This window comes from Lemur catta, chromosome 19, assembly GCF_020740605.2.
Source record: "Lemur catta isolate mLemCat1 chromosome 19, mLemCat1.pri, whole genome shotgun sequence".
Classification (NCBI taxonomy): Eukaryota; Metazoa; Chordata; class Mammalia; order Primates; family Lemuridae; genus Lemur; species Lemur catta.
In genome coordinates, this window is record NC_059146.1 from 3,886,619 (window position 1) to 3,909,347 (window position 22,729).

The 22,729-nt window shown below is 39.3% G+C and overlaps 1 protein-coding gene and 1 non-coding gene across 3 annotated transcripts in view; one reads left to right on the forward strand and one right to left on the reverse strand.

The window, feature by feature from the left end:
- Positions 1–22,729, reverse strand: part of FRYL (FRY like transcription coactivator) — a 207,812-nt gene that overhangs the window by 21,605 nt on the left and 163,478 nt on the right. For both annotated transcript variants that reach the window (XM_045532978.1, XM_045532977.1), the window contains 12 exons: positions 22,468–22,589; positions 21,336–21,526; positions 18,591–18,685; positions 16,928–17,535; positions 16,543–16,640; positions 12,251–12,421; positions 10,759–10,899; positions 9,019–9,216; positions 6,094–6,255; positions 5,889–5,963; positions 5,384–5,560; positions 1,558–1,761 (listed from right to left, as the gene is read on the reverse strand). In XM_045532978.1, the coding sequence (XP_045388934.1) occupies positions 1,558–1,761; positions 5,384–5,560; positions 5,889–5,963; positions 6,094–6,255; positions 9,019–9,216; positions 10,759–10,899; positions 12,251–12,421; positions 16,543–16,640; positions 16,928–17,535; positions 18,591–18,685; positions 21,336–21,526; positions 22,468–22,589 (2,242 nt within the window). The remainder of the gene's footprint in view (positions 1–1,557; positions 1,762–5,383; positions 5,561–5,888; positions 5,964–6,093; positions 6,256–9,018; positions 9,217–10,758; positions 10,900–12,250; positions 12,422–16,542; positions 16,641–16,927; positions 17,536–18,590; positions 18,686–21,335; positions 21,527–22,467; positions 22,590–22,729) is intronic.
- Positions 22,022–22,083, forward strand: LOC123624886. The gene has a single exon (XR_006730250.1). It is a non-coding gene; the product is annotated as a U7 small nuclear RNA (small nuclear RNA).

The window sequence follows — 22,729 nt, forward strand, 5'->3', positions numbered from 1 at the left end:
ATTGCGATAAGACACAAAGAATTAGGGAAATAATGCAAAGTTGTTAGAATGGCAATCCATTACTGGTGGGGTTTATTTTCTTTGAAAAGTAGTAGCTATTAATTGGAAAAAAGAAAATATTACCCTTTTTCCTTTTAAGCAGGGTTATAATTTTTTCAGAATCAATATTTAAAATAAGCAACATCAAGTTCATGATTTAGAGTATGTTAAGGCTAAACTTAATTTTTTTTTTCCTATGAGGAGGAAGCAACTTCCAAAACAGTTTTTTTCTTTTTTACCCGCAATACCACCATGCCTAGGGTTGGCCTTGGAAGGAGACAGTCAGTCCTGCCCGTGGCTCTCATGAGAGCTAACCTTTATTAAGCACTTACTGTCTGCGAGGTGGCTTTCCTCCTCCTAAAACTCCCATGAAGCAGATGCTATCAGGAGTCCTGTTTTAAAGGAGAGGTTGGGTAACTTGACCACAGTCTCACAGCGCGTGAGGCCGGCCCCTGAGCCTACAGTTGCACAGAGGCAAGGCGACAGTGTGTGTACCAGTTTGTGAACCTGAGCCACAATTAAATGGAGGCAAAGCCAGATTCTGAGCCTACAGTCTGGCTCCACACCCACCGACTGTACCGCGGTCAGTCACTGTTGCTGGTGACTTGACCCCTGCTTCAAACGACAACAGCCCCACAGAGGACGACAGACCCTTGGTGTCATGGTTAAGTGCTCAGGCACTAGAGGTTCAGATCCACGCACTAGTCACTTGTGCTGGGACAAGTCATTTAATCTGCAGAACAGCAATAGCCAGTCTTGCCTTGCGTGGCTGGGGTGACGGGTGTGTAAAATACCTCCAGTGGAGCCTGGCGCACTGTACCTGCTCAGTGAGTGACAACTGGCTGTTGTTATCAGTAGCAGTTTATCATTTAACACTCAGATGGGGGGGGGAGCAACGGTGAGATGTCAAAGCGGGAGGGCTGAGAGGAAGCCAGCCACAAACCAACAGCTTTGCGTGTTGTCTAGGGCTGTCTCGGCCCCGCCATTGCACGTGGCTGCCAGCTCTGCCAGCGGAGTGTGGAACAAACTGGTCCAAATTAAAGGGGGGATAGCTTAGTTTAGCATGCAAAGGGCATTCCCGTAAGCGCTGTGTGACCGCAGCTGGCGCCTGGTCTCCTGGCTGCTTCCGCGTCACCTGCCCCAGGGCGGGTACGCCACCTGCCCCCTCTCTCCTCACACGGCCCTTCCCGAGCCCCACCCGACCACCGCACTGCTGTGGCCTCCCGGCTCGCCCACGACTGTGAAGCAGCAGACTGCTGTGTGGCCTCCGTCTCCCCCTTTCCGACTCGTTCTTTCAACCTCTGGCGTCCAGGCTGCGGGACGGGAGTCAAAGCTCCCACACAAGTGACCTGATCTTTAGGGACCACAGTCACGCTCCGTCTTTCCAGGCTAACTGGGAAAGCAAAGTGGGTGGCGAATGAAGCCGTGTTGTTGCACACACAGATACAATAATTACTGAGTTGGAAGTTAAGAGGAAAATGAGAGCAGCTGTCTCTGTGTGCAAAGGGAACTGTGTACCATCTGCGTGCGCGACAGTATCTGGCTTGCCGTGAGTGCCACTTCTTCTTCCGAGGACTCGTCCGTGTCCTCCTGGTTTGTCAGGTTCAGGCTGGGGGTGCTGCTAGAACAGTGGTATTCCTGGAGGGAGGGTGTGTCCCCTTTGTCGATACTGTCCAGTGAGCGCCTGCGGACTCCCCAGTTGAAATTGTCCATACTTTCACCCTGGAAAAGCAAGACGTGATTTCTAAGACCTCAAACATAACATATAAATGTAGGAAACGTAATATACCAGGAAAACATATACCAAGACGAAAAATACTCAATGCATCATCAAAAGCAGAGTTTCAATCAGCCCTTCAATTTCTTTAAACTTTTAACTCACCATTAAGGAGTTATGTTTAAAGGGACCAAAATTATTTGGTTGACAATCTGTTTTAACTAAATTTTCTTGACTTTCTATCTTGTATTACTGGGGACCAACCAAATCTAGTATTATCTAGGCCACTTCTGTTCTAATACACAAACACGAATGAGACTACAAAGAAGACAAATACATCACAGATGACAACAGGTGAACAATCCACAACACCGAGCGACAACTTACCTGCAGCTCCTGGTTAGCAAAAAGGAAAACACACAGAATTAGAAAGAACGAAGACAAACATTTAAATATATGCTACACTTTTGGGGGAAAACTCTGTGATTTCTCTAACTCAAAGACTGATTCAAGCTCTGGATTAAGCTTTTGTGCAGGAAGCCAACATGTGATTCAAACTACTTTTTTATGCATAATATATTGTGAAAAAGTCAGAGACAGACACTTAAAACAACATTTCTATGATACACTTTGGCAACACAAACTTTAAGAAAATCTTCAAAATTTACATAGATTTAATGCTTGGTACAATGCAAAAACTGACTTAAAATACCCACATTTAACTGACAACATACAAAGTCACAATTAGTTTAGTCTGTAGGATGGGTCTGGCTAAATCCAATAAGTCATTTTTTTACTACAAAATAATTTAAAATCAAGATCACAGCTATCAAAATATAACTGTTGCCAATTTCAAAGGAAATATGACAAATTTCAATTTCATCCCACTTAAGGATTTATGTAAGTTGTGTTTCTGTTATTATAAGCTGATCCTGCTTTTATAAGGATATAAATATAATTCTTACAACCTTTCTCAGGCCTTGATATGACAAATTACACTGAGTTGGCTGGAAAAATGAGTTATTTGTATCACTTTACTTAGGAAGGCATTGTCCAGATTAGAGGCTTTCAAATTTTTCTTTTCTTTTTTATAAAACAAAGCAGAAGAGTATTTATTTCAAGTGAAATTTTAGATGGAAGTCAATTGTGCAAAACTAACACCAGAGCTGCTCTAGTTGAAGATAATACCCAGGAGTTCTGCTCATTTGGCCTTTGGATCTGTCCCTGTTGTTTCTCAAGGTATCCTAGAAGCCCAGGGCTCTGCAGGTCCAAGTTTGAAAACCACGTTCCTAAGGACACTTTAAATATTATTATGCAGCATAACACAGAATCATGGCAGCAGCCCTTAATATATACTTGGTGAGTGAATAGACACTGTCTGGCTTTTAAAGTAGGGGGACATTTTAGAAGTTTCATTAGTAGTTAAGTTTGTTTTGTAGCAATCAAAATATTTTCTGTTACCATGTTTTAAATAAGACTAGATCCAGGTTCTGGAAAGTCTGTATCATTTGATTTGGACTAAATGTGAGGTACAAATTAGCATCCTCAGATTACTGTGACTTGGATTAAAGACAGAACTACAATAAGCATCTTTAATCCATTCTGACTAAGGGTCTGTTAAAAGCCATGTTTATTACTACTGACATTTTAGAGTACTGGATGAACTTGAAAGCATTCATAGCGCTCTTTAAACAAAAAAAAAAAAAAAAGGCAAACAAACAAACAAAAATAAGCCTACCATTACAAAAATGTCAAGAGCCTGCCTTTAGAAATTTAAAATCTGAACTGAGAAAAACAAAACAAAACAAATAACTACAGAAGAGTTTAGAAGCTGCTCATGGCCTTAAGGTAGAACAATAGGTTTCTTTGACTCATCCCACTTTGTTGCCTGGTGGTGCAGGTCTGTCCTATTTCCTACAATACGATTTTCAAATGATGAGTGTGAAATCAGTCTTAGGGGGTGGTGACCTACCCTTTCTGAAAAAAAAAAAAAAAAAAAATGAAATGAAAAGAAAGAATAGAAAGTATCAACATGCACAGCACAGAGTAAGGATGCACATTCTTAAAACCTTTAAAGGTGTGTCTGTGTATATACCTGGAAGTTATATAAAATATATTAACTGTAGAATAGTGTCAAAAAAAAAGTTTAAAAGCTACTACCCTCCAAGGTGCTGAGCAGTACTTGCTCTTGAGTTCCTGTGAACCTGTACAATTGTGTCTTTGGGGACATGTGAATGGTGAAGTAATAACAGCTCCTGAGCTGGCACAAAGGCGTGTGTGTGAATCTGAGGCACCGTGGTCGTATCCTCACATCTGCAGGGGTGCAGAGGCATACTGAGGCGGGGAATCTCACCTCCCTCAACTGGTCTCCTATCAACACTAACAGTGCGATACGGGACAGGCTGTCACATCTCACTCTTCGCCATGCCTTACGGCCAAAGGAAACGTCCCTTTGAGACAGTTGGTGAATGTATATGAGCTATATGGGTTTTGGTTCTTTAGAAACAGTTACATCAAGATATGGCGTATAGATACTTGATATTAAGGCATTTGGTCTTCTTGCATACAGACATTTGTAACAATTTAAGAATGTATACTTTTTGTTTTTTAACCTATTTGACATAGACTTTTCAGGGTTAAGAACCTCTGTTTTAGGGAATTGATCTCAGGTTCAGGAATGGATCCCTCCTAGGCTATGATAACCAGGGCAATACTATCCTATTTGCACCAGTGACAGTTTCAGAAGTTGGTGTGTGTCCCAACTTGGGCCAATGAGCTGTGACGGGAAGTTTGCTAAGAGCGTTTAAAGAAAGCAACTTCTTCACTTTTCTGGGAGCATTTCTGGAAGCTGCTGTGTGTGATCTTACATTCGCACACAGCAGTGACAGCCACCTTGCCTCAGCGTGAGGTCAAGGTGACTTGCAGAGAAGGGCGGAGCCCAGAGAACTCCAGAGAAAGAGCCAGAGACTTCCCTGAACCACAGCTGAGTAAGAGCTCTCACTCTGGACTAGCTCGGTTTTGTGAGCCAAGAAAGCTACTTTTTGAATTTAAATTTCCATTTACATTGATACAGGAAAGCGTCTGTCAATATAATCTAGACTGAGTCAACTCGGAGGAGAAAGCCCTTGGGCATTAAATGAAAGGAGGCATTTGAGAGAGTTAGCTACATCACGGAGAACAAAGTGGTCGGGAACCTCACAGGAAGAACCTCAGTCATTTGCCAGAGGGAAGAGTTCTAGAAAGACAAAGCCTTCCTGACAGGCAATATGGTGGTCAGTGCTACCCTCTTTCAAGTTGTTTGATCAATTTTAAGGTAATTTTTTATTTTTTCATTGCACATTAATTTGTATACCTCCTGCAAAATATTTAAGACTAAGCACACTCTAAAAATAATTTTGAAGAAACTTTTTATATTTCCAAAGATAAAGATGAAAAGCTGAAAGTTCTTGTATTTCATACTTATTTCTGCTATCAATCGTGGTAATCACATTTAGTTCCTAATTTAGATTTTTACCTTTGCAACCTTACACTGACCTCAGTGAGGAATCACCCTAGGGTCAAATCCTTAATGGTCACACAACCGTTAACTATTCCACAAACGTGAACGCAGAAAGGCCACAGCCTTACCTCTGCATCCTCCAATTCCACATCTAAAAAGTCAAAATCCTTGAAAACACCGAACTGCTGCTCGCTGCTGTTATCCTCCGCGGCTGCCTCCTCCTCCTGCATCATGTCCTCCGTTGTGGAGATCAGGCTGGTCTGCTGGTCTCCGACCTCCAGATCCTCGTTAGAAGAAAATACAACCTGACACCCCACACGGCGGGGGGTGGGGGGGTGGCGGGGGCCGGAAGGACAAAAAGAAAAAAAGTCCACCTGTCAGATTTGTCACTCTGCGCACGAGCTATCAGCGTCCCAAAGCCACTGCGGGTCTCATCCATCAATAAACTCAGAGCTGAAATTTGGTCTCCATGTCCAACGAGTGAATCCCTGATTAGCCTTGCTGCCAGGCACCCCAATGGATGGGTACTCTTTTCACTCTTAGTCAATACCATAAGTTAGGTGAATCAGAAAAGGCAGGGAAGGAGACCGATCATCTCTTCACGGAATGACACGATCCCCCCAGAGTACTCACCGACGGGTTCTTCGGGAGGCCGGATTCCGGACCACACAGGGAAAGCACGTTCATCAGCTTTTCTCTCGTTCTTCGCTAAAGAAAAAAAAAAAAAAATTCAAATGTTAGGATTACTGAGGAAATGAGACACAGTCTCCAGTTTTCACACATATGACAAAACTGATTCTTCTGTTCCGTGAACGTCAACTGGATGTTACTTATGTACCTGTGATAGCTGTGGCCTTTTCCAGCTGACAGGAACCAGGGCGTTAGAATTGGAACCAGAGGACGTTGAGGAAGTGCTCCTAGTGACAGCAATGACTTTTGGTTTCCCGTTTCTTCCAGCTGCACTGTGCTGATCACCATACTTATTTCCAATAATTGGTGTCTACACAGAAACAAAATGCCAGCTTTTGACTCAAATAGTTCTGTGCAAAAGAAACTTGTGAGACTTAACAGTGTACCTATATTGACTTTTTTTTTTTTTTTACAAACAGCCAAAAAACAACATAAGGAGAGAAATTACTTAGCATGAAGTAGATGTTATAAAAACCAAAGGTAATGATGTCTTTTTTTTTAATCAAGAGACTTTACTTTATTGCAAATAACTTTATATCTGGGATTATCAGAAAGCCTATTCCTATTTTAAATGCAATCTGCTTTCTTTAAAAACCACCACTTCCACCTTCCCCTTGCCATGATCGTAAAATAGATCTTCCTGGTGGAAAGCTCAGAAAATATAAAAAATTTTAAAAAATCACCTGTATTCTCACCAGATTTAATAGCTGTTAAATTTTGGTGATTTTCCAATGCACAGAGTTAAGTATGCGTCAATAATGTGGTTTAGCAAATATTGATGATAAGTAACAACTTCAAAGAGGAAAATTTCTACGTAGCTTCTTACTACAAATCTGATGTGTAATATTCCCGACATTTATTTCAGTAAAAATTCTGTGATAATGTAAAACTCCTTTGTATTTGTTTTGCTTTGCACAGTATTTTGAATTTGCATTTGAAGAAAAAAATTCAAGGTCATCTGCATGACATACAAGTCCCTTTACGATCTGTTTCCTTCTTATTTTCTGAGCCTCCAATACTACTGCTCCCTCTAGAACTTCACACTCCAGCAAAACTGAGCTTGCTATTGTTTCCCAAAAACACTATCATCTTTTATGGACCTATGTTTGGCACCTGCTGGCTCCTTTGCATGGAATGTGCAGTAAGTAAACCCCCTAATCATCTTTTCATGTTGACTCCGGACTTCTAAGGATGCCTTCCCTTACACCACCTGTGTAACCATCCCTGGACATTTACCGTACTGCCAATGCTTTGTGTCCCTGTCTCCTCTACTACACGTGTGTCCCCTGGACCATGTGTGATCACCTCTGTACCTCCAGTACATCTCCAGTGTCTGTGCATGGCAAGCACTAAAGAATTTTTGGTGAAACAAATGGAAAGTAAGCATATAAAATGTTTTAAGAATTTGCATTACTGCTTCAAATAAAATAATTAAGTTACATGATCAATTTATAACTCAGAAGAAACAGGAAAGCCGAGTTTCTCTATCATGTCCTCATGCTACATACTTCATATTAGAAATTCTCAGATGTTAATTAACGTCATTCAAAGTTAGCAATAAACACCCTTTCTATGGGGGGGGGAACACCGAAAGACCCCCCCCAAAATTTTTAGACAAATTCTATTACCAAGACTAAAACTGCAATAAAAAATATTTTTAACTATAAATCCTAATCAATAAAAACGTAATTAGATCTTTAATTTTTTTTTTATCTTTCTCAAGCTCCCTACAATACTTGATTGATAACTTCTTTCTTAAAACATCGTTCCCATGGCTTCCAAAAGACCATTTCAATGGCATCACAGCCACCAAGAGTGGGCTCAGGTGCCAGAGGAAAAAAAATCAGGATTCCCAGTAAGGGTCAAAAATCTTGACATGAGACTTGTATTAATATGTAACAAAGTCAGGCTTCAGATTTCTTTCTGGACCGGTGGGCCCTGCCTTTGTCTAGACCCAAAATATTTGGCTTCTTAGGTTTCATTTTATTTTAGCCTTGTTTTGTTTTTAGTTGTCCTTCCATGGTGTTAGCTATCCACTTACACAACACTGAAAACCCTTAAAGTGTTACTCCACCCAAGTTTTCCTCTAAAAATTCAGACCCTGAAATCTAATTGTCCACTAGGCATCTTCATTTATATATTTTAGTGACTTCAGAGTCAACGTGTCCAAGACCCAAACTCATCACTCTCTCCTGCCTGGGGCCACCGTTCATCCTCTGTCAAGGCCACTCCTCAAACCCTTGATGCCCCTTCCTCCCTTCCCATCAAATCCCATCAAGTCACTTCCTTGGTCTTTCTGTAAACTATCCTTCCCCCCTCCTTCCTTTCCTCTGCAATTGTTTTGGGACAGTCCCACATTATCTTTTGCCCAGATTATTCTAACAGATTCTTTAGAGTAATTTTCCTCTCTCCTCCCTGGGCTATTTTCCATCCTGTTACAAGAGTGATCGTCCTAAAATGCAAATGCTGATATCTGCTATTCCCCTAAAAATCCATTAAAAGCTCCTACGTGTTAAGATAAAACCAGCTCCTTACTATGGAACGTAAGATCTCTCTGATCTTGCCCTTCCTGAGCCTCCAGCCTCATCTCTCATCACGCTCTACCTGCATTCTCTGAACTCTGCGCTCAAGGTGTGCTGTACTATCGGAAGCATCCAGAACACCATAGTTTCCCACATGTACAAGCCTTCGTTCACACCACCCCGTTTCCCTGGATTTAACCTCTCCTCCCCAGATTGCCTGTCTAGGGTTACTTTGTCTTTTAACACTCAGCTCAGATGTTACTTCCTGGCTGAAACCACACCTTTAGGGAGGTGCTATATATCCCATAGCACTTTTAATTTGCTTCCAGTCAGGCACTGATCAGCATGTTTATTTGCCTTTTACCCCAAGAGACTGTTAACTTCCTGAGAGTGGGCTTCTCCCCAGCCTACCCCGCTTTTCATAACAGCTGTCGCAGGGGGCTGCCGCTGAGTCTGAGCTCAGCAGTGCTTGTGGGATGAGAGAATCAATGAATGAGTGAATGAACGAACATTCCTAAAGGAGCATCTTTATCAATTCCTGAGCATCTTACCTCAGATATATCAAAATGAAAATCTAAAGTCTTCCCAGGCAACTCCTTAGAAACGTTATTAAAAATTTTGGTGAAGGATATTTCTGGAGAACCGATATCCCCTCCATAGGTCTTGGGGATGTCGTTGGGTACAACAAGACTTGCAGAGCGTGACACCACCAGTTTTAGTATGTTAAGGGCTTCCTTCCAGTAAGAACTCTGGTTTAAAAGAGAATTAACACATAAAAGTTACAAATACATATTTATGTAACAATAATTTAGTGTACACTGTAGACTATGAAATTATTATTTACATACATCATAATGCTACCACATCAGACTATCTTACTTTTCTCCCAATAAGTCCTTTTTAATTATCATTAATTTGGAAAGTCTAATATAATAATCTTGCAATAGAGATAAACAAAGGGGTTGTAGATACTTGCATTTTCTAGGTGAATGAAGTTTATGGCTTTAAGATTTTAAAATGTAAATATTTTAAGTCTTGCAGATACTTTTTTATTATAGACTTTCTTTCTCAGACATAAAGATATTAAGATACTAGAACATATTTTGGACATTTTTTCTTGATAACCCACGCTTCAAATAATGACTGCATATACTATGCTAAAGTGATGTTCTCAGGGATTTCTGAGTTGTACAGGGTGAGTTTTTTCCCCCCTACATATTTGTGGCTATGTTTTTTAAGATATCTTTCTGCTTTTTCCTACCAGCATAATTTAGGGGTGATTTACATGTTAGATGTATATGTGGAGAAGAATCAATGTTTGCTAAAAAATTTACAGTATCTTTCTTTTACCATCTACTTAAGAGAATACATAGAAAAAAGTATTCTTTTTCTTATTTATGGTACTAAAATCGTATCTCAACCTTGTATTATACATATTCTTTCACAGTTGACATCTAAAGAAAGAAAAACACCATTAAAATAACAATAGCAAAAAGGAAGTGACAAATTTTTGGCAGAACTGAGTTATCCAATTTAGTTATGATAATAACCTCTTGATATGAAGATACCTAAAACACAAAGTATTTAATAATAACAAAAAGGTCCACATTATACTGTGACATTTTAAGATCATTGTTTAAAAAAAAGCTTATATCTAACAAAGCCATGACAAAGTAGAAATTATCATTTTTTTTTTTTTTGGACAGAAATAATTAGAAGCTCTGGGCATGATGAAATGCTAAACTTCTTCAGGGACGTTTCCATAAATCATAGTGGCAGGTGTGTTCTAAATCTAAGAGAGCGTCAGGAGTTCAATTCCATGAAACGTTTAGTGTTTAAAAACAGCACGAGTTACTGTGAAGAGCCATCAGCTAAATTATGATCTTGGTTCACACAAGATTTAAAAACAAATTTATGAGTCAACATTTTAAAATTAGGAGATTTTAGAGAGAAATCTAAATTTTAAGCCTTCTCTAAAAGTGAGAAGCTCTGGGCACACTGGACCTGTATTCCAACATGACAACCATCAGGGAAGCTAAGCTGTGACGTTCCTTTTAGACGGGAATGTTCGGTCCCCTGAGCCACAGACCCGTGCCCCCTCTGGTTACTCCCTTGTGCAGTGGGCATGGGCGAAAGAAATGTACCTGTGGTTCGTGAATCAGTAATTCAATGCGGTACGTGTTTCTGTGTGAGACTCGGCAAATATTTGATAAGTTAACTTCATTAAGTTTTAAGAAGAAAAGAGAAATGTTCTCTGGAAAGAAGTATATGTAAGCTTTGTGGTCACTCACCTGCACGTATTTGCCAATAATCTTTATGATCTCCAGATTAAACTGCTTGACGGGGGCCGCAGACAGGTCAATATGACTCAATAGACTATAGATAATCTGTAGTAATGACTGCTGCATACTGGACAATCCTTTTTCTAGCAGCTAAAGGTAATATTAAAAAGTATACTTTAATGAGGTTGAAGAAAAACTCAGTATTTACATTTATGATGTTGAAAAACATAATAGATTTAACCTATGAGTTTATAGATTATTACAAATCTAGAGACTAATGAAGTAAAAGGTAACATTACTGCTATTTTCCCTGGCTCAGAAAGGAGAATTAGATAATTATTTTTCATCTAAATTGTGGTGTTTGATTTCCTTAACTTAGTTAAAAACCACTTATTTGGGGTTAAAAAGAAAACTGCCATCACCAAAGAATAACTACTTGCAAAACCATCATACCAGTCATGTTATTAGCTATATGATCTTGTACAAGGTTACTGACCTCTCTGGGCTTTGCTTTTTTTTTTAAGTGTAAAACAGCAGTGTCACATACCTTGTAGGTCTGTGATTAAAGATACATAGTTTTAAAAACATCTAATTAGTTTTCATACAATTGTTAGTAATAATTTGAGATTTATGAATAACAACACAATGATCGAAAAGCATTCTCTTTACAGAGTGGAGAAATATTGTCCACGTGTGGTACCCAACAGGCTGTATCACGCCAGTTCTAGACCTCGGAACCCCAGTTGGATCCCGCGAGAGCGCAAGTGCTACCTTGATGGTGAGTTTCATGGTGGCACAGACGTGAAGCTCGTCTGTGGCACTTACATATCATAAGTGGACGAATATTTTTTGTGATGAGGAATTTCTTCCTTTTGAGATTCTCTTTGTGGCTGCCTACTCAGGAATTTAATTTTCTGGGTGTGAAGTTATTTCTCGTGCATCAGATAAATATTAACTTTTTATGCTGTTCTATAGGTACTTTCTTTGTCATCCGTTTTTTTGCCCCCTCGAAATCATAGTTTAGATAGGACCTAATACATCCTCAAAATAAAAACTTACCTAGCCAGGCATGCTTTTGCATGCTGTACTATCATTCTAAAAAGGATTTCAAAGCCAAGAACTACGTTTGTAGAAATAAAAATTATAACCATTCTGTAGGATTAAGAGCACTAAAAACCCATTTTCCATTTTAAATAAAGGTGAGGTTTACATTATCTAGTTTTATATCACTTAAGGAAGGACAGTGAATAAGGAAATAAACACTTGGAAAAACAAAAACCCACCTTTATGAATGAGAACTTCCTTTGTACTTGAAAGGAATTACCTGTATTTTTCTTTAAAAAGATATTATCTATACTCACTCTTAAAGACAATCTGAATATTAGCACCAGGGCTGCTTCCAGAAATTCTGAAATTTCACTTGAAAATTCTGCCACAGAACAGTTAAAAAGAATACACACACACACATACACACACACACACACACGTTTTGAAAATTTACCTCTGCGAGATAAATGACCAGGTTAAAAGTAGTGTCTGCAAAGGAGTCATGCAGGTATCTGCACACCACGTTGATCCAGTTCGAGCAGTCTCTGGAGTACGTGTGCGTGCTGTATAGACTCATCATGTGCGCCAGATTCACAAGCGTGGGGCACTTCTCTTCTGCGCAAACCTGGGAGACAAACAAACTTATTTCATTCACCTAAAAGACACAGGTTTAAACTTGATTCATACTAAATGTATTTATTTAATGAAACGATTCAGATGTACATTTTAAAGTTTTAATACATTGTATTCCCATACAGTAGGAAAGTTAAATAGAAGAGAAAAAAGCACAAGGCGTTCCTGAGAACAACAATAGATAGTGCGGAAAGAGGATTAATATGTCAGACGCTTCTGTGGATACCAAGTAGGACGGCTTTCTTCGGTCTAAAGATCTGTAAAAGTGTCTTTGGTAAAAACCTGCGTATGGTTTTGGAAACCCTGGACATCATCTTGGAACTGTTTTTATCAAACCCATATGTGGTTCAGTGCACAAGTGCCTACACGGGCAGCCTCAACCTGGCAATTCTCAGGGAGGCTCAGAGTTGCTGTGCCAGGGAGGACGTGCTTCAGACACCAGCTGTGGCCAAGACAGCTCAGTAGAGTGGTCAATTCTGGTCAATTCCCAAGAGCCTCAACGTGTGAGATAGAGTCAAAGGACGCCACTGGGGGGCTCTGATAAAACTCTGAGTCTTGCATCTCTAATGGATGATACAGTCTGCAGAGTAGACCTCAAACTACTTGCTCTTCAGGAAATCTCCTAAAGCTCCAAGATGCTTGGCCAGTCTTTTAGAGGCCACTCCAAAATATAGTGACTTCTCAGCGTTTGATACAGTTCTATAGAATCTGAATCAGCAAATGCTTGGGGCATCTTATTGACCAAATGCACCTTCTTAGTCTGTCTGTTCCCTGGGTCATTGGTGAGGATGTTCCTTAGCCTCTTCCAGGGGACACCTGAGCAACGCAGAACTGGAAGAGGACCACGCTAGTCTTCCATATCTATCTATCTTAAAAGGCCAGCCACATTGCAATTTCTGCTTTTAGTTTTCCTTTTTTCACTGTCTTTACTTACTCTACCTTATTGATGTTTCATATGTATTTTCACAACTGCCTAGAACATTTTCTAAAGAAATTAGAGTATTACCTTTTAAAATATATATTTTTTCAACTTTCAAATGACTACCACTGGCTTTTACTTTGATAATTCAGAAAACATTTAATAGGCTACGTTTGTCATTCAGGCATTATCACTGGATGGGCCCGAGACACAAAGCCATACAAGATTGTGCAGAGAATATTCACATAAGTACCTTGGAAGCTATTTTATAAAACCATTAAAAGCAGCCGATTTCATGCATCAGCCCTTTACCCATAAAACAGATACCAGAAAGAAGGAAGAAAAAATTTGTTGATATTTGCCTGGCTATTTGTATTTCAAAATGTTAATAATTTACCATATTTATAAAAATCACATACTTTTATAATTTCAAAATAATTTGTTTAAATTCTTTAAAATATAAAAAACTTTCCTGAAGAATAAAACATTTTTCAATTTTTTTCTAAAGAATGATTTTTAAAAACCTAATTTTGAAAAGGGAGAAGATTCCTTGGAATATATGCCGTGAAATTTTATGGAAAGCCAATGACTTAGATTTAATTTTGGCATTTTTAAAACATCAGGTTAAAAATACGATTCAAAAAGAGTGTGTTTTATAACAAACTTTTTAGTCTATTTATTTTTGCCATAATGAAGTCGCTAAAGAGAACAATATTTGTCCTAAGTGTTGCCTCGTTTTGACATCATCCTATGCTCTCCAAAGGCACAAACAGTGTAGAACTAGGGAGATTTGCATAATGAGGAAGCACATAATGGCAGAAAATTACTCTCCACAGTTATGAGTGAGAGAATAATTAAGGAATCAATTTAATTCGCATCCTGCAGGCTGCTAAAAGCATCCAGAGAGGGAACCTTTGTGTGGTGCCCAACAGGAGGAAAACAGACTTAAAAACAACTGATGAATCACAGAAGGCCGCATTTGATTTCTTAAAAACAAAAAAGATATTTGTGAATTTCTGGCGCCCTTCTGTGGCCGTGACATCAGCAATTTGACGCTTAGGGGCTGTGACATCCATCCTTCAGGCCAGGAGGCCAGGACCCTCCGTCAGCCCAGCATTTAGCTGGTCATTAGTTATTCAGCACATTTCAGCTGCCACTCTTAAATGCTTCCACTTCCCTTTTTAGGGGATTTATACCTTTTATTTCCTTGAAATCCCAAATTAAACCAATATATAGTTTTCCCCTTTTCTTTCTAACCCCTCATGTAGGGAAAAAAAAAAAATCCTTGTTTACAAAATTTTTCTAATGATGTGTCAACAGAATATAAAACTGAAAGTTATTTTAATAAATTTTACATTTTATATCACTTTAATACCTACCTTACTCGTACAAATATATGTTGGTTTCTTTGGGGGCAAATAATTATTTTCAAAAGATAATATTTTATGTCCAATAATCATAATTTTTCATGCTCTCTTGCTATTTAATGTTCTGTTGGATTAGTTTAACGAAGTAAAACCAAGAATGAAAGATAATTTTTGGTTTATCACCATTTTTCTTAAAAACTAAGATGTTTCTATCAGCTATAATAATGGCTCTTCTTTTCAAATACATGCTTTTAAAATGATTAGGGGTAAGAATCTCGCCATATCTCATTTATTTAGAAATTTAATGGGGATGGAGTCAATAGCATATTTTATTAAGTATTTGCTTGCCATTTATTAAATATTATCTATCGAGATAGTGAAAAGGTTCTTACTCTTGTTACTGTGAGTGGGATTAATTGGGTTGGTAGTTTTTTTTGTTTTGTTTTGCTTACTATGCTGGCATGCAGAGGTAAGTTTGCACTTGCCAGTGTTGGAATCTGGGCCATGGAAGGCGGGGGTTTTATTTGTCTTCTGCACGCTTGCTCTTTGCGTTTGCTACTCTACTTGCCAATGGAATCTCAGCTTTTTAAAAAAAAAAAAAAACTCGCTTATCTAAAAAGCTCTTCCTGAGGATTTTATTTGCTTGTTCCCTTCTGTTGAAAACGTGTTTTTTTTTCTCCTAGAGCTTTATCTAGGTTCTCTTTCTTCCGTTGCTATTCACTCACCTTCCCCAGTTCACCAAATTTCCCGTTATATGTGTATTACTTGTACATTTATATAACTCCTTTTTGTAACTGTTTATATCTTTAGTCTGAAAAGCCTTCCCCTCCCCACCCCCCCGCAAGACTCAATATTTGACACCTCCCTCCAAAATTAAGAATTATATTTAAGTAGAAGGCAAGCTGTTGAGAGTTCCTTATTGTTCTTAAGAGGAGAAATTATTAAAAACAAAACGTAAAACATATTTTTTAAAATTAAGATTAAGAGCTATAATATTTTTAAACAAATGTTATCAGATGATTTAAACAATCTCTACAATGGGAGTGGAAAAGCTAAATAAGGAAGAAAAAAAGAGTGAAGGGAGCAGAGAGATGATGACGAGAAAGAGTGTTAAAAGGGAAAAAGGCAAACATAAAGGGAGAGGGAACTTTCAGAATTCCAACACACATCGTTACTCCCTCTTCTTCCTCGGGGCCTTTGCACATGTCATTTCTCCTGCCTGGAAAACTTCAGCCCCCTAACCCCACTCTTTGCCTCTCATCCGGGGATCCTTCTTTGGTTATTCCTGTTCAGCCTTCGATGTCAGCTTAGATATCGCTTCCTCCAGAGAGACCTCTGCTGCACGTGCTCCTACAGTATTTTGCCCTCCGGCTGCTAAAATACTTACCAGACTCTGGGGACTGTCTATTCACTCGACTGCATCCCCCACAATCACGTCCACAAGGGTAAGTGTTCTGCCTACTTTGCCTATCACTGTATTTGCAGCACCTAACATAGGGCTCGGTAAACACTTGGCAGCGAATAAATGAACCAATGAGAACACTGACAGAGAGGTAGAGGATAAAGTTGGGAAAAGGAGCAGAAAAAGACGCAGACTCAGAGGAGTGTCACTCTAATGAAATAATTTTATTCACTGTCATTGGAGCAGTAACTCACATCGTTACTGTATGACTCCTTTATGTGCATAAAAAATGAATAAAAGTTTAGATGCAAAATTCACACAGGAAGTGACAGTAAAAAGATTTTTTGAGAGATTCCCCCCCCTTGATAAACTACAGAGTGATTTCCCTGCAGTGATGTTACCCTTTCACCGTAACATTTGCTTACCTTTGCTATGCGACTAGCTGTTTCTTTGCAAAACTGAGTTGGGCTGTCAAAATGCTGGATTAAGTGAGGCAATAAGCAAAGGATGTTAAGAGGAAAGCCTATCAAAACAAAAGAAGCAAACAATAACCAATTTTATTGCACATGATTTTAAAAGTTAAAGGTATTTTTTAGATGGTTCACAGAAACCATTTTCTTTTCATTTCCCAGGATACTCGAGCTTCTACATTTTTTTTTTTTTGCTTTTACCAAATAATTTAAGCTACCTGACACATAAAAACGATAACTATTTGCAGAAAAGCAGAAATTAGTATATCTCAAAACAAATGGTTAGTTTACACTTCACTAGTTAAAATGCAAAGTGTGGGGGCAATTGTATTAACGTCACCTGACAGCTGGGAGGGATCCACCAAGGTGTGTTTGGAGACAGAAATGAGTTTGCTGAGGAGGTGCACGGTCATTTCTTGCGTAGATACTGAGGTAAAACCCTTAAGGAAGAGCTGCTGAAGGCCTGGAAAATTGTTCCATTTCAATTTGCTTTGTACACTTTCAATCTTCTCTCGACTCTCTGATTTATCCAAAGGCAAGTGGATAAGCAGTTTGTTGAGAAGCCTGAGAGCCAGGAGGTATTCATATTCATAATCCGATTCTAATAAAGACGCCGCTATCCAAAAAATGGTGGCCATCAAGTTGGCCGGCTCAGTAGTGGACTGCACATCGTACACGCCTCTCTCCCTCAGACAGGAAAGGCTTCTAGTCCTCGCCAGGCTGTTGCTATGGTTTATCCGCCCGTCCATGATATCCAGTGTGTTGCTCCGCCGCCGGTCACCTCTTCGGTCACCAATTAAACTTAATCTCAAAGAGTTACTTCTTGCATTGCTGTTATATCCCAGATAACTGCTACCGTTAATGGGACTTGTGCTTAGATTGAGTTGTCCAGTGCTTTTCCTGTTAGCTGCATACTTGTTTCCCATTACAGGATCGTGGTATGAGGTTCTTTAAAGAGAAAAAGACAGAAAAGACGAATGCACGCACAGTTGCTGCTTTGGCTACATTACTGTTACTTTCCAAAACAGGGCAAAAATAGTAACTATTACCAGAGAAATAATTTTTCAGTCAGTATATCTGATTTTGTTGAATCAAATTTCAGTTTTTCCTCCAAATTACAACAATAGTACCTTTGAACTGTGGCTGTTTCCTTTTAATTGGGATGAGGTTTGACTTGCTAAGGAAATTTTGCTATAGGAATCAATAGCAACTTTCAGCTTTGGGATTTAGGCATATGTTACGTCCAAAGCAGACCCCGTTTGTCTTGTCCTCTGACTTGATGGTCCCGATGTCCCTATTTCTCCGGGACACATTCTTTTCAAGAGAACAAAGCTCAAAAATTTATTTTGTGTTTTTCCTTCTCCTGTAAATCTAATTATCATTGATTAGGAAGATATTGACTGAATGTTTTCTAGATGTGCTAGCAGTATGCAAAAGGCTAGAAATTTTAGAGTCCACTGTGGGAGGAGATAGATACGTAAATGGATACATTTATAGCTTGTTAATTGCTATTATTCAAATATGAAGAGAACACTGTGAGAACCCAAAAGATGGAATAATTAGCACTGCCGTGGAAGAGTCAGAAATGCTCAGCTAGGAAGTGACATTTGGGATGGGACTTGAAGGATTAGTGAATGCAGGGTTTGCAAGGCAGAGAAAGTGGGAGGAGAGGCTGCTCCAGGGAGAAGGAACCTCGTGTGAAGGGTGGGTGTCCACGGGCCGGGGCTGTGGGGGGAGCAACAGGATGCCCGGTGTGAGTGTGGGAGGAACGAAGCCCGAGCGGCAGAAACTTCTCTGATCTGGACGTTAGAGGAACAGCATTGCCAAAGTTAGCTCTAGGATTTTTCACAAGTCCTCAGGGTCTGAGGCCCATTTCCTCACCACCCATCTGATTTTGGGGGTATCATTCTCACAACCAGTATTAGAATGATATATTGTTACAGTTATACGTCTTTAGCTACCAGAGTTCTGTGTATGTTAGATTGCCTAGTTTCAATTCTTACTGAGAAAAGGCAGAAAGGAGATCATAATGCTTCATGGTTTCAGCCAAAGTATCAATTGCAGATTCCAATGTGAGAAGAAGCTCAATCACAAATCCCTGGGGAGAAAAAGGCAGATTTTAATTACCCATGCTCTGGAAAAAAAGTACAATGGACTTCCTGATGAGAGTTAAAAATAGAACAAACTCCACATTAATATCACAAAATGATTAAACTCTTGAGCAACGTGATCTTGTTGGCTGATGAAAACTCACCAAAGTAATGGTATAAATTGATTATAATGGTGCCACAGTTTACTCAAAATTGCCAGGTCAGAAATCTAAGAGCCATCCTTGTTTCTCTCTTTCACGTCTAAACTGAATCCATCAATAAGTTGTGAAAATATTACTTTTAAAATATTAGGTCATTAAATATGAAAAGTCTGATTTCAAATCAGAAGTTTATCTCAAACAAGAAGCAGTACAATTAATCAAAGTATGTGCCTAAACTATCGACACAGTTTTGCCATCTTAACAGTAGCTTGCTTATGCCAGCAGTGAAGAAGCCTGAGGAGCGAGTGGCAATGAAATCACTAAAGGTGTTTTCCACAGCTTGTTGAGAATGGAATATTTTTCCTTGCAATAAGTGGTCCAAAGCCTGGGAGAAGTGGTAGTCAGTTGGTGCAAGGTTTGGTGAACACGGTGGATAACAGAGAGTTTCCGAGTCCAGCTGCTGTACTTTGAACAGCGTTGTTTGTGCGATATGTGGTTGAGCATTGTCTTGCAAGAGGCTTGGCCTGTCTCTAATTCACCAATCTCAGCTGCTTAATCACAAGCATCCTCATCATTTCGTCCAACTGGTTGCAGTTGACATCAGCTGTAATCGATTGAGCAGGTTTCATGAAGTTGTAGTGGATAACACCAGCGCTGGACCACCAGACAGACACTATTAGCTTTTGCTGATCAATATTCGGTTTTGGACTGTGTTTTGGCACTTCATGGTTATCCAACCATTGTGCCAAATGCTTGCCAATTGTCAAAAAGAATCCATTTTTCATCACACATAACGATATGGTGTAGAAATCATTTGCCTTTATGTTGTGACACCAAAGAAAGGCAAGCTTCGAGATGATTTCTCTTCTGATGCTCATTTCATTCATGCAGAACCCATCTACCCAGCTTCTTTACCTTGCCAATTTGTTTCAAATGGTCCAATATTGTTGGAACAGTGACGTCAAACCTTGCTGCTAATTCACACGTAGGCTCAGATGGATTCACTTCCACTATAGCTTTCAGCTCATCATTATCCACTTTGGTCTCAGGTTACCCACGTGGCTCATTTTCAAGATTAAACTCACCAGAACAGAACTTCTCAAACCATCCATGTACTGTGTGTTCATTAGCCACATACGTCCCAAACGCTTCATTGATACATTGATATTTCCAGCTGTCTGTGCTGCATTGGTTCCATGATGAAATTCATATTCAAAAATGACATGAACTTTTGACTTATCCATGGTTTCACAAAAATTGCTCGAAAAAAAATTCGAAAGACAATTGTAAGCCAAAATGTGCGTTTGAAAGAATGAGGATGTACCTTCACAATTAAAAAAAAAAAAAAAAAAAAACACAAAAAAAAACCTCAAGAAGTTTTAAAGTGTCAGAGATATCAACCGTCAAACTTAGCACTTAAGGAAATCGGACATTTCATACTTAATGACCTAATATATCCTACATCTGACCATTTTTCTGTACCTCCACAGCTTCCCTTAATCTACCACTATTGCAGCCTGGACTCTCACAATGACCTCCTAACTACTGATCTCTCTTGCTTCCATGCTCACTCTCCCTACGGACTCCACCCAGATTGAGTTAAGAGAACAAATCACATCCATCACCCTCCTCTAAAATGCCTTTGAGTGGTTTCCCATCAATTCAGAGGAAAATCCCACTTCTCACCAGGGCCTGCTAGGCCTTCCGTGATCTGGACCTGCCCACCTAGTCAACCTCCTGCAATCCCCTCAATATATTCCAGCCACACTGTTTTTCTCGGTGTTCCTCAAAAAAGCCTATTGCTTCTGCCTCAGGGCCTTTGCACTTGTTGGTCTTATTTCCCTCCGCCTGAAATGTTCTTCCCGAGATCGTAACAGGACCCACTTCACTTCAGTATCTGTTCAAAAATCACCTTCTCAGATTATCACATATAAAATAATTCCCTCGCCCCCATCACTCTTTAATTCTTTACTAACTTATTATTTTCACAGCATTTATCATGGAGATAAATTAGGTTATATATAATTAGCAGACTACAGGCTTGTTTCCCACAACAGAATACAAGCTCCAAAGTGCCAGGAACTTGTTCACTACAATCTCCCCAATGTCTAGAAGAATGCTAATAAAATCATTAGTCTGTACAAACTTAAGTTCTCTAGTTTGGTATTTCACTTAGTTTCTCTTTAAAAAATGAAATTCAACATTCCATTTTGCAATGAAATTTCACTTCTCATCTCTTTTACTTTGTGGTCATCCCAGGACAATATCCAGGGATGTGTGTATATAAAGCTTTCTCTGACAGGCACTAGACGATTTGATTTAATTAGTGGGTTACTAAGTATTGATTATAAAACTTAACTTTGTCTCTTCATTCCTTGCCTGCCTGTGAACACCTGACATTAACAATTCTCTATGACCATTACCTTGCTCTGGCACAGCAGTAAACCCCTGACAACCAGGACTGCTCAGAAACTGCAGAGAGAATGCAACGCGATACCTGTGCGTCTTCTCCCGGATCCCCGACAGTTTCCACGAGCCTGGAGAGAACATCAGAAAGCGTCGCTGCAGAAAGCGGTTGCTTGAGGGCCCTGAAAATCTGAAAGGATCTCCCGGCATAGTGTCGAGAAGAACAGGAGAGGGCTGTTTGCAGGGCAACTTCGCTAAGATGATGTTCCAAATGACTTCCTTCTGCGAAAGCAAGCAGGTGGCTCTTGGTTTTCAGAACACTGTGTGGAGGTTATAACCAGAAGCTAATCGTCTGAAAACCAACAGCTAGCACACAGTCTGGCAAAGGAGACAGACACTCAAATTTTATGAGTCAATGCTTTTTCTTTGATTAAACTCCATTTGCATTTTAGATGACTCCTTTGTCTAATCTCTAGGGAAACAATCCTTGAGACCGGGCAGGGTTTCTCAAACTTGGCACTACAGACATTTGGGGCCAGATAATTCTTTCTGGAAAGGGCCATCCTGGGCAGTGCACGACGTTTAGCGCTGTCCCCGGCCTCTTCCCACTAGATGCCGGTAGCAACTCCTTGCCCCCACCCTGCAGTTGGGACATAAATCTCTCCAGACATTGCCAAGTGTCCCTTAGGGGGCAAAATCACCCCTCATTGAGAACCACTGCTCTAGACACATAAATTTTCATTATGGTTTTCAGAATGTGTTAAATCTTAAGATCGTAAGTGTTACAGCTCTTTTAGAATTTGTCTAGCAGGTTTTCCAGTCCACACCAGAAGACCCCAGTCAAAAAAATTAAATAAAAATAAATAAATTTTAGATCACAGAAGCCTGTAACAGTATAAAAGAGAACTTTTTTAAGTTTGCCACCTCTATGTAACTTTTCATAATATACAATTGTATTGTAATTTTATGATGCTGTCATACACAAAACTTAGAAGCCCAGAATTTCATAGATAGGATGCTTATTTTTAAGTTATTTTTAACTTAATTTTTCTTCAACCAGAACTCATCTGTTATCATTAATAAGTTAAAAAAGAAAAACTGCCTAAAACTTTAATTTAGACACATCAACTATCAACTTTTTGCTAAGTATTATCAGAAATTGACATCACATTAAAATATCTCAATAAAACTTAATATTGTTCAAAATACTTATTAAAAGATACCTGAGCTTGACTGCTTAAAAACAGAAACCACATGTTTCAAAAACGTAGTTAACTGTTCAGCACTCTTTATGCTAGGATTCTTAGGGGACACATCCTCATGGTTCCAAAGGGGTCCTCTTTTTCTGAAAACAGAGAACAGAAGTAACTCCCTTGGTTTTTAACTTATTATTATAACAGTTGATGGCAGGATTTAAAATGGCTAAAAAACAAAAACAAAACACAAAACAGTTGTACTCATACTTGCCTAATGTGCACTTTTACA